The sequence below is a fragment of the Muntiacus reevesi genome, chromosome 7 (genome assembly GCF_963930625.1).
Source record: "Muntiacus reevesi chromosome 7, mMunRee1.1, whole genome shotgun sequence".
NCBI classification, from domain to species: Eukaryota; Metazoa; Chordata; class Mammalia; order Artiodactyla; family Cervidae; genus Muntiacus; species Muntiacus reevesi.
In genome coordinates this window covers 57,018,380-57,036,385 of record NC_089255.1, presented here as the reverse complement: position 1 = coordinate 57,036,385, position 18,006 = coordinate 57,018,380, and the positions used below count along the sequence as shown (strand labels likewise).

Genomic DNA, 18,006 nt, shown 5'->3' with positions numbered 1-18,006 from the left:
CTTGGGTTGGCAGCATACTTTCTGACTTAAGGAAGGAGTTGGAGATATGGAAGGTGGGGATGCTGTTTTCTGGGTGACTGTCACATCCGCAAGTGGGACAACTAATTCCTTCATGAATCAATCCTTTGCATGAAAGGATTGACCTTGAATATCAGTCCCAGGCTGATGTCTGATTTGCCTTTAAGTTCAAGAGTTTGAAGCCACATTTCAGATGTATAAACAAATTGTAATATCACTGATAGGGCCATGGGCCAAAGAATGTGGGCAGCCTCTAGAAGCTGGAAAAGGCAAAGAAACATTTTCTCCCTAGATCCTCCAGAAAGGAATAGAGTTTTCCCAGTATCTTGATTGGAGAAGGAAATGGCAACCCACTCCAGTATTCTTGCCTAGAGAATCCCATGGACGGAGGAGCCTGGTAGGCTACAGTCCATGGGGTCGCTGAGAGCTGGACACGACTGAGTGGCTTCACTTTCACTTTTCACTTTCTTGCATTGGAGAAGGAAATGGCAACCCACTCCAGTGTTCTTGCCTAAAGAATCCCAGGGACAGAGGAGGCTGGTGGGCTGCCGTCTATGGCGTCACACAGGGTTGGACATGACTGAAGTGACTTAGGAGCAGCAGCAGCAGCAGTATCTTGATTATTGCCCTGTGAGACCCACATCAGACTTTTGACCCATAAAACTATAAGAAAGACTTCAATTCCAGTGGCAGATAGAGGGAGGGAAATCGCTAGATAAGGATTTTGGAATCTAGTTTTTGCTATTCCATATCTGGCTATGTTGCCTTGGGGAAAAGTCATAAGCTCTCTAGAAATGTATATACTTAAGTAAAAAACCTAGAGCCTGGAAGAAATGACATATATAGCCATTCACAGTTTTGAAATTATCTAAGTTATTTGCAAACTGTTTTCTGTTAAAACACGTGGGATGTCAACCAATGCTTCACCAAACATGTTGGCTGTGCTAAATATGGCTGACACACTCAATTCTTAATTGAAGTGACATTAAGTGTATAGAGAGCCGATTCTTCTTTAAATCCATGAGAGGGATGTAGAAACAGGAAGAACCAGATCAAAGTGGTTAAATATGTAGGCTCTGGGGTTGTCTTCTGTGCTACCATTTACTAATGGTGGAAATTGGGCAAGGCAGTTAACTTCTTTATGCCTCAGTTTTCTCATTTGCAAAATGTAGGTGATATTATTATTGTTTACTACATGGAGTTACTGTGGCATTAAGTGTTTAAAATCGCGCCTACTGTAAAATGCATATGTAATGAATGTTAGCTGTAACCATTTTAAAATTGTGAAGTAGCAGAAGTTAAAAATGCTTCCAAAACAGACATGCTCATAGACAAAGCAGCAGAATGTACCCGGCACCTGAATACCTTTTGTAAAGAAAGGTCGAACAGCTTTCCAGAGTGCTGGGTTATTGTTGAATATGATGCCTTTCTCGTGCATGCCGATGAACTGCAACCCCAGTTTGCTGCCAAACCGGGATATATAGTGACTGTGCTTCATTACATGGAACATACTTGAGGACCTGCAGCAAAAACAAACCTTGGTGTTGATTTTTAAGGGTCAAGAACTCACGATGATGAGTTTGACTACCTGTTGGCTCTTGGAGCAGATGCATTTGATCGAGACAAAAATGCATTATTTCTAGTGTTCAGATTAAATAGGTACTTGTGTTAGCATAAGAACCTCCTCCTCCAGTTAAAACATTTCTACCTACTAGCTCTCTGTTTGGGCGTCACTGAAGATCAACAAACAACACACAGAGTTATTTGTTATTTGCCCTTCTTCTCTGACACCAAGTCTCTAAAATATTACCCACGAATGTGGTCAAAGCTGCAAGGCTGTGAGAAACTGCACCCTCCACACCACCATGTTTCTGAGAGCCTCCAGCCCTGAAGCAGCCCCACTCCAGATGGTGCCCTTCTCTCCCCTCCCCGCCACCCCCCACAGAAGTGAATCTCAGAATTGGGAGATGCTGGAATATTTGAAGTCTCATCTCTTTAGTCTGAAAGCAGCAGTTCTGCCTTGTACCACCTATTCCCCAGAGTCTCTAATCAGGCCTGGCCCCTCCAGGGGTATCATTCTGGGACTGAAGGATATACCTGGGTACCTCTGCCTTGAACTTGACTGACTTGGGTGGACCTGGAAGGCTCTCTGTGGTGGTGACAGCAGTTCTTTTGAGGCTCTGCATCCGTCATGAATCACCAGGGTCTAGAGGGTCACAGAGTTCTCCCAAGATGTAGGATATGTTGAGCCATTAGATAGTCCTTGATATGGCATCCCTGGGACTTTGCCAATAGCCTAGGCTTCCTTCAACTTCCCAGTTCTTCTTGCACTACTCCGCCCTCTACCTTCGCTCTTGGACCAGTTCTTACAGCCTAGCTTCAGCTTTCAGAACAAGTAGGTAGGGAGGAGGCAGCCCCCTCCCCACAGATCTCCTCCAGGGCTTGCTTTCTACCTCCAATCCCAGTAGAATTAGGGTATGATAAGGCATTAAATATTATAAAATTTTTAAAAATTCTAACTGAACGCATCATGGGGCCTCCACATGTGAGGAGAATATCGTCTTCATAGGACAGCAGTACAGAGTTCTTTTTAGAGAGGCTCACTTTGATGAGAAGCTCTTTTATTAAGGCTACTTATAAGTCAGGCTATGGCATTAGAAGTATAAATCAATCATTTAAATAATTTAATAATTGAAAGGATAGGGTTTTCTATGTAATATCATGTGATCTCCAAAAGTGAGAGTTTTACTTCTTTTCCAATTTGAATTTCTGTTATTTCTTTTTCTTCTCTGATTGCTATGGCCAGGACTTCCAAAACTATAGCAAAGAAAAGTGGCAAGTGTGGGCATCCTTGTCTTTTTCTTGGTTTTAGAGAAAAAGCTTTCAGCTTTTCACCATTTAGTATGATGTTTGCTGTGGGTTTTTCATACATGGCTTTTATTATGTTGACATAGATTCCCTCTATGCCCACTTTCTGGTGAGTTTTTATTATAAATGGCTGTTAATTTTTATCAAAACGTTTTTCCACATCTATTGAGATGATCGCATGGTTTTTACTCTTCAATGTGTTAATGTGGTATATCACACTGATTGATTTTCCCACCTAGAGGGAAACATAGGAAGGTCACTCTTTGCCATAAATCACAGTAATATCTTTTTGGATGCGTCTCCTAGAATAGTGGAAATAAAAACAAATATAAACAGGGCCTAACTGAATTTAAAACTTTTGCACAGCAGAGGAAACCATAAACAAAAGAAAAAGACAAACTACCAATGAGAGGGAATGTTTGCAATTGGTGAGATCAATAAGGCATTGATTTCTAAAATACTCAAACAGCTTATACAATTCAATATTTAAAAAAATCAAAGAACCCAATTAAAAAATGGGCAGAAGAGGTAAATAAACATTTCTTCAAAGAAGACATACAGATGGTCAACAAGCACATGAAGAGATGTTCAACATTGCTAATTATTAGAGAAATGCAAATCAGAACTACTATGAGGTATCACCTCACTCCAGTCAGAATGGCTATCATGAAAAAGTCTATAAATAATAAATGCTGGAAAGTATGTGTATAAAAAGGAAACCTTCACTGTTGGTGGGAATGTATTAAATAAATTGGTGCAGCCACTATGGAAAACAGTGCAGAGGTTCCTTTAAAAACTAAAAATAGAGCTTCATTGTGATCGAATGATCCCATTCCTATGCATATGTCCAGAGGAAAACATAGTTCAGAACAATAAAGCACCTCAGTTTTCACAGCAGCACTATTTACAACAGCCAAGACATGGAAGCAACCTAAATGTCCACTGTCAGGTGGGTGGGTAAAGAAGATGCGGTACATACACACGATGGAATATTACTCAGCCATAAAACAGAATGAAATAACGCCATTTGCAGCAACTTGGAAGGACCTATACTCCAATAGTCCAGTAGAAGTTCCAATACTTTGGCTACCTGATGTAAAGAACTCACTCATTGGAAAAGACCCTGATGCTGGGAAAGATTGAGGGCAGGAAGAAAAGGGGACGACAGAGGATGAGATGGTTGGATGCCATCACCAACTCGATGGACATGAGTTTGAGCAAGCTCAAGGTTTTCTTGATGGACAGGGAAGCTTGGCGTGCTGCAGTCCGTGGGGTCACAAAGAGTTAGACACAACCGAGCAACTGAATGGAACTGGAAGAACCTAGAGATTATCATAGTAAGTAAACCAGACAAAGAAAAATATCATGGTATCACTCGTATGTGGAATCTAAAGTAAAAAAAAAAAAAGGATAAAAATGAACTTATTTACAAAACAGAAAGAGACTCACACATCTAGAAAACAAGATTACCAAAGGCGAAAGGGGGTTAAGAGGAACATATACACACTACTATATGTGAGATAGATAACCAACAAGGACCTACTGTATAGCATAGGGAACTATCTTCAATATTTTGTAATAATGTATAAGAAAAACAGGGCTTCCCTGGTGGCTCATCGCTAAAGAATTTGCCTGCCAATGCAAGAGACCCAGATTCGATCCCTGAGTCAGGAAAATCCCTTGGAAAAGGAAATGGCAACCCACTCCAGTATTCTTATCTGGGAAATCCCAGAGACAGACGAGCCTCCAGGCTACAGTCCGTGGGGTCATAAAGAGTTGGACACAACTTAGTGACTGAACACCAACAAATAAGAAAACAGAATCTGAAGGAGTGTGTGTGTGTAAAATTGAATCATTGTGCTGTATATCTGATACTAACAAAACATTGTAAATCATTATAGTTTAATAAAAAACTTTAGGAGGACAAGATGGCAGAGGAGTAGGTTCATGTGGCGTACATCTCTCTTCACGGATACATCAGGAATACGCCTTCAGACACAGAAATGCATGCAGAACACCAGCTGAGAGCAGATAAGAGTACCTGACCAGCGTAGAATAATACATAGAACCATGTAAAACTCACATCCACAGCTCACTTGAATACAAAACCTGACATCACTCAACAACCAGTAGCACCCTGTGCAGCATGCCTCATCTAAACAACAAACAAAGCAAAAATACAAACCCAATCATCAGCAGACATGATTACCACCTCACTCAGCCTTGCCCATCAGAGGGAAAAAAAAAAAAAAAAAAAAAACTCAGCATAAATCTCACCCTATACAGAGCTCACACAAACCACTGGAACAACCTTAGGTCTCATGTACCACCTTCAACCTCCCTTTGCTAGTACAGCTGTTCCAAGCTTGTTACCCAGAACCCTCTGTAGGGCAGGACAACAGGCTCTTCAGATTACAGGGTTTATGTCACAGTATTTATATGTGGACCACATGGCCAAGTGTAAATCCATCTTAGTAACACAAGCATAGCAGAGTGACTTTCCTCCTTATATGTTTATGAAACTTCAAAAATTCCACTTGAGTATCTTCAAATTGCAGCCATTTTTTCACAGAGATAATCAGAAAAAAGAAGCAGAGTTTGGGAATTAAAAAGAGGGACAGAGTGGTGAGCAGAGAAGTAGAGGTTTTTTGCAGGGCAGCAGCTGGAGACATGAAGAAAGTCAGTGCAGGGTGAACCGGTATCAGTCTATGGTTCAGCCGTATTTATAAGACAGGAGCCAGAATGTGTATAAAAGATGCCCACCTTGTGTGCTCTGGTGAGGAGCTGCCATAGGCACAGCTAAAATGATATAACCCTTAAATTCGGGGCTCAAGAGCCTACCTGCTCAAGTCTGCTAGGGAAGTTAAAATAGACCTTCCAGAGCTTTCCCACTATTCCATGTATCCAAGGCCAGAGTGGAGTTCAGAAGAGACACAGATCATGACATCAGAAAGGGATCAAACATTTGAGTAGAGGAATAAAGGAAAATATGAACATTATAACAGGAAAGTAAATATATTTTTAAACAAAAAAATTTTTTTTATGTGGACCATTTTTTGAGTCTTTATTGAATTTGTTACAATATTGTATCTGTCTTATGTTGTGATTCTTTTGGCTGCAAGGCATGTGGGATCTTAGCTGCCCCATCAGGGATGGAACCCACACCACGGGCATTGGAAGGTGAAGTCTTAACCACTGGACTGCCAGGGAAATCCCTAGGATATATTTATAAACATCTTTGTGACATTGCAAAAGAGGGAGAATCTGGACTTTTTCTGGTGTGCAGGGGATAGAAATTGGAAGGAATCACACAGTGCTCAATTGTGCAAATTCTAGATGCATAACTTATTTCTGATGTTAGCTTTACTTTAGATGTTATTTCCTCCCTTATTTTGGTGTGCTTAATATTGTACAGATTTTCATGTATTTACTAGTACTTTGGCTCTGCCTTCCTTCTATATTAAAATTCTGCTTCTCAACTGCAAATTCTCCTACTGTAGCTATTTTCTGAACAGACAACTCTGAAAGATGGGGAGTGGCTCCTATACCCTATGCATTTATTCTTCCAGTGGGTTAGGGCGGACAACTTCTCATTAGTTCCTCTCTCTCCAAGTTGCAATTGACTCCAAAAGGATGATTTAGCTCTAATGAGGTTGTTCAGTGAATGCCTGTGAGAACACATTGCCATAGAAGATCCTGGGCCAAAGGAGCTCAGCTCCAACTGAGTAGATTAGGTGGTGGGCTAAGTACTAGCCAAACCCACACCTCTGTGATGGATTTCAAGTTCCCATGTAAACTTTAAAAGAAAGCCCCTGAAATAATGGCAGTGCTATGAAATGAAAACAGAATTATCATATGAATGAGTTATTTACTTGATATCTATTTCAGGAACAAAATCTTATTTTCAAACCAAAATACTAAGTCACATATATTCTTGACTTAATCCCAGATAATATTAACCAAATTATCCTAGTTTGGGGTAAGTTTTTCTCTTCCTAGCAAATATAAAAGCAAAAAACCCAAATATCTAGATGCCTCTATTTGTGTTTCAAGGAATTAGTTTGACCAACTAGTCAAACTTTGTCCTGTGTGGAAATATCATGCTATAGAAAGGACTGAAATTTGTATTGATTAAAAGAATTTAGGGCTCTATCTTTCTCACCTTCCCCCACCTTGTTCTATAATTAAAACAGAAAGTAAGCAATTTATTGCCTCATTATTAACAAACTAGTATACACATTTTAGTTAGGAAACAGGCAGAACAGTATTTTTCTACTCTGACTCCTAGAGCTTTGGCATATTTCATAAAAGATATTGGTCTTTCCATATGTTTTGAGGAACTACCTTATCAGTTTAAAAGAAGAGAATAAGAAATCTCAATCCGAGTAAATGCTGGTTAATAAAGAGCTACCATTTAAAGGCAATGTGTTCTTTAAGGGGCACCAATATCTTATTTATGCTGAGACAGAGGCTCTAACTTGGCAAAGAATGCTTCCCAGGTAGTGTTAGTGGTAAATAACCCACCTGTCAGTGCAGGAGACATAAGCGATCCCTGGGCTGGGAAGATCCCCTCAGGGAGGGCATGGCAACCCACGCCAGTATCCTTGTCTGGAGAATCCCAATGACTGAGGAGCATGGTGGGCTACAGTCCATAGGGTCACAAAGAGACACGACTGAGCAACTTAACACGCACATGCAGGCAAGACAAAGGTGATACACACAGCAAGCAAAGTGTGACTAAAGACAAGCAGTTTAAAACAAGATCACTTGTCAAAAGTAGGCTGGTTTTATCTAACCAGAGTAAATCAGGAGAGTGAAGAAGGGAAGGTTGGTGAGGTGCTAAGCCCAGAGCTCTCCTGACATTTAGGTGGACAGTAGAGACCTCCTTCCCATAATTGTACTGGCTGTAACACTAGGTAAGGGGGATGTTACATGGATTGACTGAGAGACTGAGGGTCTCTCACCACTGAGAAGAGACCAGAGAGTCACCAAGCTCAGAAGGGATACTGGGTAGTTTAAGATGCCTGGTCCCTGAGGTTATTATTCTTCTCAAAACATGACTGAAGTCAAAAGCTATCTCCAAAGAAGGCAAATCTTTTGTCTCCTCAGAATGAAAAGAAGCCAGGAAGTCAGTTTAGGTGGTAAAGAAAAGAAGTTTAGGTGGTAAAAACAAACAAACAAACAAAAACATCCCTTCTGAGTTTAAAGAATTCACAGACTCTTGGTGAGGTTCAAGAATGATGAGTACTAGAAATATGGGGAGACAATCAGTGGAACAGCTGGTACCAAACATTCAAAAGCACTTGCTTCCTGTAGACCTGTTCTGTGCCTGTCACTCACACTGCATCAATCCTATCACGTTTTCCCTGTCTTTTGCCCTCTAATATTCTTATGCAGCTCTAATACTGAGGTCACTGCAAGAGAGAATGAATATAACAGACCTAACTGCAACCACCCTAAGCTGATTAGATTTAGTATTCATAATATGGGACCACCTTCCCTGGGCTCTTGATTATGATGCAATATGAAGTGTCCAGGACTAAACAGGAAAATATTCTTACAAAACAGTTGATCTGGATTGGATTGATCTTATAAACGTAGTGTTCAGTTTATAAGCAATACCAGGAATAGAAGAGTATGTTCAATGACACCATAATGAGACAATGAAAGAAAGATGGAATGTGTGACATCGTGTAAGACAACTGACATGGTCTCTTCAGAAGGTCAAGGTCAGCAAAAAGTAGGGAGATTGTTCTTCTTTCTTGTTCATTTGAACTTTTCTTACTAGAAAGTTGGAAAAATGTTTCTTGTCTATCATTACAGTCTCTGCCTGTCATGCATCCTCACCTCCTTGAACTTCTACTTACTTTGTCCTAGTTCCCTGGTAAAATCTCAACCCTATTAAAGCCAACTCCGCTTACTCTGCTTGCACCTGGCAGCTGAATGGGGCTAGGGGAAAACCATACATGCACAAAGACACACACACACACACACACACACACACACACACACACACACACACACACACACACACACACACACACACACACACACACACACACACACACACACACACACACACACACACACACACACACACACACACACACACACACACACACACACACACAGGTCTCAGTTAAATTCAAATGGGCCCAAGGTGCAGTTGCCCATTCTAGTACATTTCCTGAGTCCAGTCACACTCTTGTCTCCTGTATGACTGTTATATCCTGCCTCCTGTCTTCTCCAGTGTTCTACTTCCTCACCTTTAATCTCATCTACAGACTTGATTGGGTCAGGAAGAGGCCCTGGAGAAAGGAATGGCTGCACATTCCTGTATTCTTGCCCGGAGAACCCCATGGACAGAGGAGCCTGGCAGGCTACAGTCTGTGGGGTCGCAAAGAGTTGGACACAACTAACACACACACAGAGACTTGACCCTATTTTGCTGAGAAAACAGAAGCAATTAAAACCTCTGCAAGTCCAGCTATCAGGATCAGTGCCCATATGTTCAATCTTCACTTCTGTTACTGGGGATGAACTTCCATGTCCCTATTCAAGGCCAATTCCACCTGTCACTCCTTTGTCATCTCACCTGGCACACTCCTTCTTTCTGCTGCGCCGATGGTTTTCCTCTGTGACTCATCATTCCCACCAAAGCACACATATCATAGTATCTTGTATCTCAGCAAACAAAAAGACTTGGACCAAATACCCCTTTCAGCCTTATTCTATTCCTCTGCCTCCTTTAGGGCAAACGCCTTGAAGAGTTTGTATCTGCCACCTCCAATTCTTCTCTCCCCATTCTCCACAGTGGTCTCATTTTGCCCCCAGAACTCCACTGAAACTCCCCTTGTCAAGGTCACCCTTAACCTCCCTGGTGCTAAATGCAATGCTCACATCTCTGTCTAGTCATGTGGCATTATCTGGATACTTGCCAGTTCCATCCTCCCTGACATGCATTCCTCACCTGGCTTTCAGACCTCCACTCTCTCCTGGTTTTCCTTTCTCTGTTTGGCTCTCCTCCTCAGCTCCTTTGCTAGTTTCTGACTACAGTGGAAGGTCTGGATGGTCAGAAATTCCTTCTTAATATTCCATTCAGTGGTGCTAGGCAAGTCAAGTCAACATATCTGAAATGGAATCCTGATTCTTCCCCATCTGAAAGAAGTTCCACCCACCTCATCTTCTATACAGCACATATCTACCTGATAATAGTGTGGGCTACCATCCTGGTTTGCCTGGAACTATCTGAGTTTTACCATAAAAATCCCACAACATGGGGATAAATTTATACACTATTAAAATAGGTATATGAATACTATAATAGTAATTAGTATTTAAATTAGTAGGAGATGGGCCAATTTGACCCCAGTTAGTGGGCTTCCCTGGTAGCTCAGATGGTAAAATGTCTGCCTACAATGCAGAAGACCCAGGTTCGACCCCTGGGTCGGGAAGATCCCCTGGAGAAGGCACTGGCAACCCACTCCAGTATTCTTGCCTGGAAAATCCCATGGACTGAGGATCCTGGTAGGCTACAGTCCATGGGGTCGCAAAGAGTCAGACACGACAAAGCGACATCTCATCATCATCATCAGTGTATTAAGTGCTACTCCCTTATTGATGCTACCCACATTCTTCTTTTTGATATTCTTGCAAACACCAATATATACTTATGGCATGAAGTATCTGTGGCCCCTCATTATTTACAGCACCCCTGCCTGGGGGATGGTGCGCAGTTTACCTACAGACGATCAGATGCCCTCCCCCTGCCGCCCCCAGCATCTCAGGCAGAAGCCCAGCAGCACTGGTGCCTGACATCTCCCCCACCCACAGCTCTGCAGCCCCCACCACTTCAGAACTAAGCTGATCTGAAAAGTTGAGCCATAATCTCAGCACAGTTGTAATGACGACAGATGTCAAACTTTCAGAAGAGAGAAGACCTGGCATATTATTCAAAGAAAAAGCTTTCTGGGGTCCAGTGGGGTCTCTTCAAGAGGTACAGGAAGTTCTGGGAGGATCTGAAGAACAGCGAGGGAAGGAGATGGGGACAAACACGTCCTATTCCTGCGGGGAGCTCAGCCTTAACAACAAAATCTGCGTGGCTCAGAGGCAATTATAGAGAACACAGAGACTCCAACCAGAGAAAAGCCTGTGAGGACAGGACAGGGGGAGAGCTGGGAGAGCAGGGATGGAGCCGGGGGCAGGGAAGATGGCTGTTGTCTGTGTCCTCAGGGCGAAGTAAGCAGCTGACAGTGTCGGGGTCGGTAAGGTCACTTTCCTGAAAGGTGCAGACTGGTTAGACACCACGTGCTGTGACCAGGATCCTATTTCAGGAATCGCCTGTGAGGTTCCTGGGCATTTATCTGGGGATCTGAGTATCTAGTGTCTGCAAGCAGTTTCTGTCCTGATCACCTGATCCTTTCTCATGTGCTTCCTTCTTCCCTCCAGGTCACATCTTGCACCTCCACCACCTGACCTAGACTTCAGGGGGAGAAGATTAGACAAATCCACTACAACCTGCTTCAGTATTTCCCCATACTGAAGGGAAAAGCCCTCTGTCCTGGAAGCTTCTTACCTTCTCTCCTCCCTCCAGCTCTGCAGCATATTGGAAATACCTGGAGGGCTCTGAACACCATCAGTGCCTGGGTCCCCCCATCAAGAGACTATAAAACTTGGGATGTGACCTGGGCATTGGGTAGTTGAACAGCTCCCTGGGCGACTTTGATGTGAAGCCAGGGCAAGAAGCGGTGCTCTAGTTCCCGAGCTGCAGGTGTCATCCTTTTGGATAACTATCCTGTGGGTCCCTTCACCTGTATCTGAGGGACAGGCAGATGCTGACCTGAGGAGGGCTGGGAGGCAGCTTTCTGCCCTGGGAGATCAAAGAGCAGGAGGCAGTGTCCCAGTCCCCAAGCTCAATCGTCATCTGTTCCAGGACAATTTCGAGACTCAAAATTGGCTGCAAAAATGAGTGAAGTACTGATTCTGAACATGAGAACATGTCGAATTCACTTAAATTTGGCTGAGCAGAGCTCGATAGACCAAGTTGAGTAAAGCCTAAGAGCACCTATGTTCTCACCATTAGAGCAGCCAGTCTCAAACTGCAGTGTGCCTCAGAATGACCTGGAGAGCTCATGGACAAAGACCCCTGGGCCCCGACCCCAGGCTTTCTTCTTTAGTGTGTCAGGGAGGGACCAAGGATGGAAAGCCAGATGTGGCTGCTGCTGGTCAGGGGACCACAGTCAGAACCACTGTACTGGGGTGTTTGACTTTAACCCAGTGAAATGACATTTCCACCTAAATGACGTTTCCACTGAAGCTGTATAAGCATGTTTGGTTATATAAACATGGTCAGTCTTAGTTACTGTTAAGACTCTTACAACACCTAACTGAATGAAATGGGAGAACACCCAGGCAACAATTGAGAAATTAGTCTGGTTCAAAATAACATTCTTGGATAGGTAGAAATATTTGGAAGGATAACACCTTTTTCTCCCCTTCTCCCTTCTTTCAAGTATTTGGTTCAAAATATTCAGGCTTTGTGTTTACCATGGTATTTTCAGAAATGATGTATAACATCATGGCATGAGAAAAGCCAATGTAGTTCCCAGAAATGCTTCACTTATTTCTGGGCAAGTTTATGTATCTGAAGAAAAACTTCTAATAAATAAGTAAATCACACTGGTCAGTCTTAGTTTCTGAGTAAATCTTTGTCAGGGATTATAAATATAAAATCTCATTAATGAGACATTCTGGTACCTAGCTTTGCTAAAATTCTAGCAAAGTAGCTGAACATTTATGATATGTGCTTTATTTTAAACTCTTCATTTTCTATGATCAGTCAGTAAGAGAACTAATATTTCACAAAGCTAGTTCTTTAGTTGATCCATATTTTGTTAACACTGGAGTGAACTCCAAAGTTCTCCCAAAGTTATCTGGAAAATGTAACAGTATACGAGGAGCAGGAGAATGCCATTGCTTTTACTGGGACACTGGCAGACAGTCACCTTAGGATAGCTGCATTCTGTAAAGAGAAGAATGCCTTCTTCGTCTGCTGTCTCCCCTCCTGTTGGCATTAGAAACACATCAGCAAATTGATGCAATCAGAATTCCGCTCCCCTCAGGTATTTGTTTTCTATTACTATTGCTTGTTTATTTGTTTTCTTGCTTGCTTCTACAGTTAAGACCAAAATCTTAGGGAAGTATAAAAGATAACACCTCTCCTTCAAGAGTTTTGTCAAAACCAAATCATCTATATTCTAAGTTTCCACATTCCCTGCTCAGAGATATTTTGAATAATTTCCAGTCTTTCTAGAATTCATTGTATATACCTCAGGTTTCAAGCAAAACCCAATTATTCTGTTTGTCTCGAGTGTTATATTATTCCCTGGGAATCACTCATCTTTATTTAAGTAGTAAAACCATTGGAAACAAAGATGGCAAAATATCAAAATAAGTTTGATTTTTAATAGGAAATATCCCAACCTTGATTTTTCAGGTATCTCTCCAGTTATTGAGACTTACTTGCTAATAATAAGGGTTTCCTCTCCACATACCCAGACTCTCATGAATTCTCCATACATCTTGTTGTAGTAATTGCAGGCACTGCCGATCCCCATCCAGAGGAACCTGCAGTGGGAAATGAGGGGCCCAATTCCCAGGAAGTAGCTGGGACCTAGGAAAGTGATCAGATCACAGTCAGTATTTCAGCACCACTCAAAAGACCAATTGCTTAAGATACTGCAGTTCTTGTTCCTATAAATCCAAATGTCCTTTTACGTCTTCTGACGTATATGGGTGAGTTTCACATACAAAATAATTAAAATAACAACACAAGTTAACATGAGGCTCTTCACAGCTCTACAATTAAAAAGTAGTACACCCCACACCAATTCCTTTCGGGCTCAATAATTTCAGTCTGAATGGACTGGTTTAAGAAGAGACTCTTAAGCTAAACCTCATTAGACAGAATAAACCTGTGCACATGAATGTTCATAGCAGCCTTGTTCACAGTAGCCCCAAAGTGAACACTCCCCAAATGTCCACTAACAGTAGAATAGGTGACTAAACAGTGAGATGTTCATGTAACTGCATACTATGTGAACTGCAGCTGCATGCCACAACCTGAATGAAACCTACAGGCAAAAGTGTAAGGAAAAAACCAAGACAGAAGAATAAGTAATATAGGATTCCTGTTGCTAAAATATGCAAGAGCAGGTAATACTGAAGTATGTTGTTTAAAATATGAAATTAGGTGAAAAATCTATCAGAAAGCGGGGGAGTGATCATTATAGAATAGAAGGCTATTTATTTACTTCTGGGGGTGACAGAGGGTATAACTGGAAAGGCACAAGAGGAGTTTCTGGGATCCTGCTAACATCCTCCTCCTTGTTCTGATCTGTAATCACATGTTTATTTGTGCATTTTATGTAGAACAGATTTTTAACGGGCAAAAGGAGACTGTATCACCATGCCTTTTTCCCCCCAGTGCTCCTGTAACGAATGTGGTGCACAGGGCAGAGAGAGGGTCTGGGGGAGAGGGCCCACGTACAAGGTTAGATATCACCCTGTAAACTTGGGGAAGGGAGAGGTGCCAGGCGCCAGGTAACCGTAGCCTTGGCAGAGATCAGTGAACTGGCGCAGTTTCCCCAAGTTGAAGCTTGCAAATCACCAAGTAGGAATGATTCTTTCCTCTCCAACCCTCACGGGCCTCCCTGGCACTATGTCCTCTGCCTATGTGTGTCACCTGTGCACACTCCGGGACCCCCTGTCCCCATGACCTGATAACACAGGGCCTCTCAGTAAATGTGGGTTTAAGAAGCTTAGATTTGAGTCCGAGCTTCATCATCTACCAGTTGTGGACTTCTGGCCTCTTTATGTCTCATTTTTTTCATCTGCAAAGTAGGAATCAACACACTTACCTCACCAGAGTGCCCAGAGCTTCACAAGAGAACGTGGGCATGAAACTGCTTTGAAAATTGTTAAGTGGAGGAATTTGGCTCACTGTCTGAATGGACTGGTTTAAGAAGAGGTTTGCGTTGCAGGTGATGGTAGAACTCCCTTGGAGTTCCCTTCCCTATTCTTTGGCTCCACTGACCCTGAGATTCCCCATATGCATAACACTCAGAGCCCAGAGAGCTGGTGATTGGAGGGATCTGGCCTAGAGGGTTCTAGAGCTAGAGAGTTCTAACCAGACCTCACCTTTCCCCAGGGAAAGCATGATATTCAATAGAACTCCCTAGTAGCAAAATGAACATCCATCCGGGATTTAGGACTTCCTGGTGGTTCCCTTGCTCCCCCATTCCCACTTTCCTTCCAGCTGAGATGCTGGCAAGCCTTTTCTCTTCTGGAGCTTTAACCCCTCACGTATGAACAGAAGAGATTGACTCCGCAGTTATTCATACTGCCTGAACCAGGCAGAGGCCCTCTCTGGTGCTCAACTTCCCTTTATATCAAATGAAGGGGTTGGGCTCCATTCTGTGCTCTCAACCTTGACTGCTCAGGAAAACCACCTGGGAAAATGAAAGGTCCACACGAGGATCCACTTCAGGCAGGACTGAGAGTGACAGCACTGTGTGATAGTGTCATAGACTGTGAGTGTGGGACAGCCTCATGTCCTCAGCCCAGAGCTTCAGGGATGCTCATTCTGTGCCTGCCTCCCCCCACCTCCCCAAAGGTCCAAGGGAGTTCTACCATCACCTGCAACGCAAACCTCTGGGGTGACTTGTTAAAAACAGCCCCTCCCTCACCTCTACCAGTCATGGACCCTGACTTAGGTGCCCACTGGTGGAAGAGAATTCAGTGAGAAAGGGGCAGTGATGGAGATGGGATTCAGTGAGTTAAAGACCATGGAACAGTCTTCCTTCAGACCCCTATCAGGGAGTAGAGAAGAAAACCAACTAAGCATTCCATTACATTGGGCATTTAAAGTAACCTAAAATACCAGGCTGAATCAAACAGAGAGACAGCCCATTCTGTCGAAAATGATAAAGAAACCAGACCCAGGGCATTTTGCAGCAGCCCTATACTCCCACTCTCCATCACTGTGCAAAGAGGCCTACACTTGAAAGTGTGTAATGAGTATGCTCTTGAAATAAAGCCTTATCAAGTGTCCTATGGGACTGGGGACAGATGCTTGCTATGAGGAATTTTCCCTGAAAATTAAAAAGCAGTCTGATATTTCTGAGAATTCTGAGTTAGTATGACAGTGTGGAGTGATGGTGTTCCTACTGAAGATATCTGGATAATTATATTATACTCTATTTTTAATTGGTCCACCGAGCTTGTTGAAGATGTTTCTAGGTTTTCAAGGCAATGATAGTGGTCCCCCACTTTTCTTCCAGTATCCAGGACCCATCCAGCTCTTATGGTGGCATCAACATCACCACCTTATCCAAGGATAAAAGAAAATAAAGAATGGGATAAAGAGAAAGAATAAGTTTGGGAAGGGAGAGGGCAGAGGACATGACTGAGGCAAAGTTGGAGGGAGACAGACAGAAGGACAGACGGCATTCCAGAGACATTTTTACCTTCAGAGCAAAGTTGGAATGAATTTGATCAAAAGAAAAGTGAGTTCTTGGAATTTTACTTTGCTGTCCCCATTGTAAACTTATTTTAAAGGATACTTGTGCCAAGTCTATTTTACCAAAGCAAAGTGCAGCCAGGTAGAGATTATCTGAGGAATTGTTTTAATGCTTTCATTAAACATGTGCAGATAATTGCCTAACATTTTTTCACCTGAGTCCTCATTTGCTTATATGCTGTGGACTTCAGCCAGCTCCCCAGGTTTACTCTTTGTCGTTTTGTAGAATTTCCTTTACCCTCATGGATCAAAAGCCCAAGGAAACAATCTCCTTAGATACAGAAATAAACGACTGCCTTACCTGGTATTGAGGATGTGTCCTCATAATTCCAAACCAAGAGAAGAAATCCAGTGAGCAGCAGGATTGCAATGCTGGCAATAGGCACAACTTCGGACACCATGCTAGTGACATTGTAATGCCTTGGGTTCAGCACTTCCAAGAACATTTTGTGTTACTTGATCGGGAAGCAATTTAAAGTCCTGTGGAGATCAGAAGAGTGGAAAAATTAGAGAATCCCCAAAATGTACATTTACGACTCCTGTTGCTGCAGAGGATGCTGTACCGTAGAGACCGGCGCTTTGTTTTATAATATGATTGGACACTTAGGCAAGACAAATTTATAGTTACAAGTCAAAACAAGCAAACCCAAGAGAGATCTTTTGGCTTGAAGTGCAGCATTTCTGACCTTGGTAGAGTCTCAGGTTCGTTTAGACACTTGGTCTGATAGAACCTTATCACCTTGCCCTTGAGTGGGTAGAGTGACCGAGTGCTCAACTAAGAGCCAAATTTCTTACCAAAATATATGAAAATGAAGCTCATTCCAGAGGTGGAGTCATTCTGTGACTTCATCAGCAGTTTCTGTTTAAGCAATATTTTTCCCGAAGCCAAATACATTTTTTATAATACAATCCCCAACTACCTTGCTTCCTTGGGATTACTCCCCCCAAAGTAATACCCAGTCAGAAGGTATTTCTGAGGCATCACTAAGGCATTCTCAGAGCCTCCCATAAATTGTCTATTGAATTCTCCTGACTCACTCAGGACAATCTTTTCCTATTGGTTTAATGAAGCTTGAAAACCTCTTGCACCATGTGCTGGTTGAAGCAATACACATTGGACTATGACAGAGGTAGTAGGAAAGAAGAAAAGGAGAGAAAGAATAAAAAGAGAGGAGGAGAAAGAGAAGTGGGGAAGCAGGAAGAAAAGAGATGACTTGGTTGATACCACCAGCAGTAGCTCAAGTGCCACCCAGCCACCGGCTCTCCACAACAGCTAATCTCCTGTACAGGATAATTTTCAGTTTGATTCTCTGGTTCCGATGTGGTTTTCTTTTTCCTTTTTTCTCTTGGAGAGCATTTTTTTTTTTTCTGCTTTATTGAGTTGTAATTGACATACAGTAGTATGTAATTTTAAGGTGTACAATATAATGATTCGACTTACATGCATTCTGGAATGATTATCAAATAAGGTTAGTGCTGATCTATCATCTTATACAACATTGAAGAAATAGAAAAATAATAGTCTTCCTTCCTTCCCTCTC

General features: G+C 42.4%; 1 protein-coding gene across 1 annotated transcript in view; it reads right to left on the bottom strand.

The window, feature by feature from the left end:
• CYP19A1 (cytochrome P450 family 19 subfamily A member 1) overlaps window positions 1-16,911 on the bottom strand; it is a 29,219-nt gene extending 12,308 nt beyond the window's left edge. Inside the window, exons 1-3 of the mRNA XM_065940843.1 lie at window positions 16,767-16,911; window positions 13,408-13,558; window positions 1,384-1,538 (exon numbers count right to left, since the gene is read on the bottom strand). Coding sequence (XP_065796915.1) covers window positions 1,384-1,538; window positions 13,408-13,558; window positions 16,767-16,911 — 451 coding nt within the window. The remainder of the gene's footprint in view (window positions 1-1,383; window positions 1,539-13,407; window positions 13,559-16,766) is intronic.
• Between the last annotated feature and the right edge of the window lie 1,095 nt (window positions 16,912-18,006).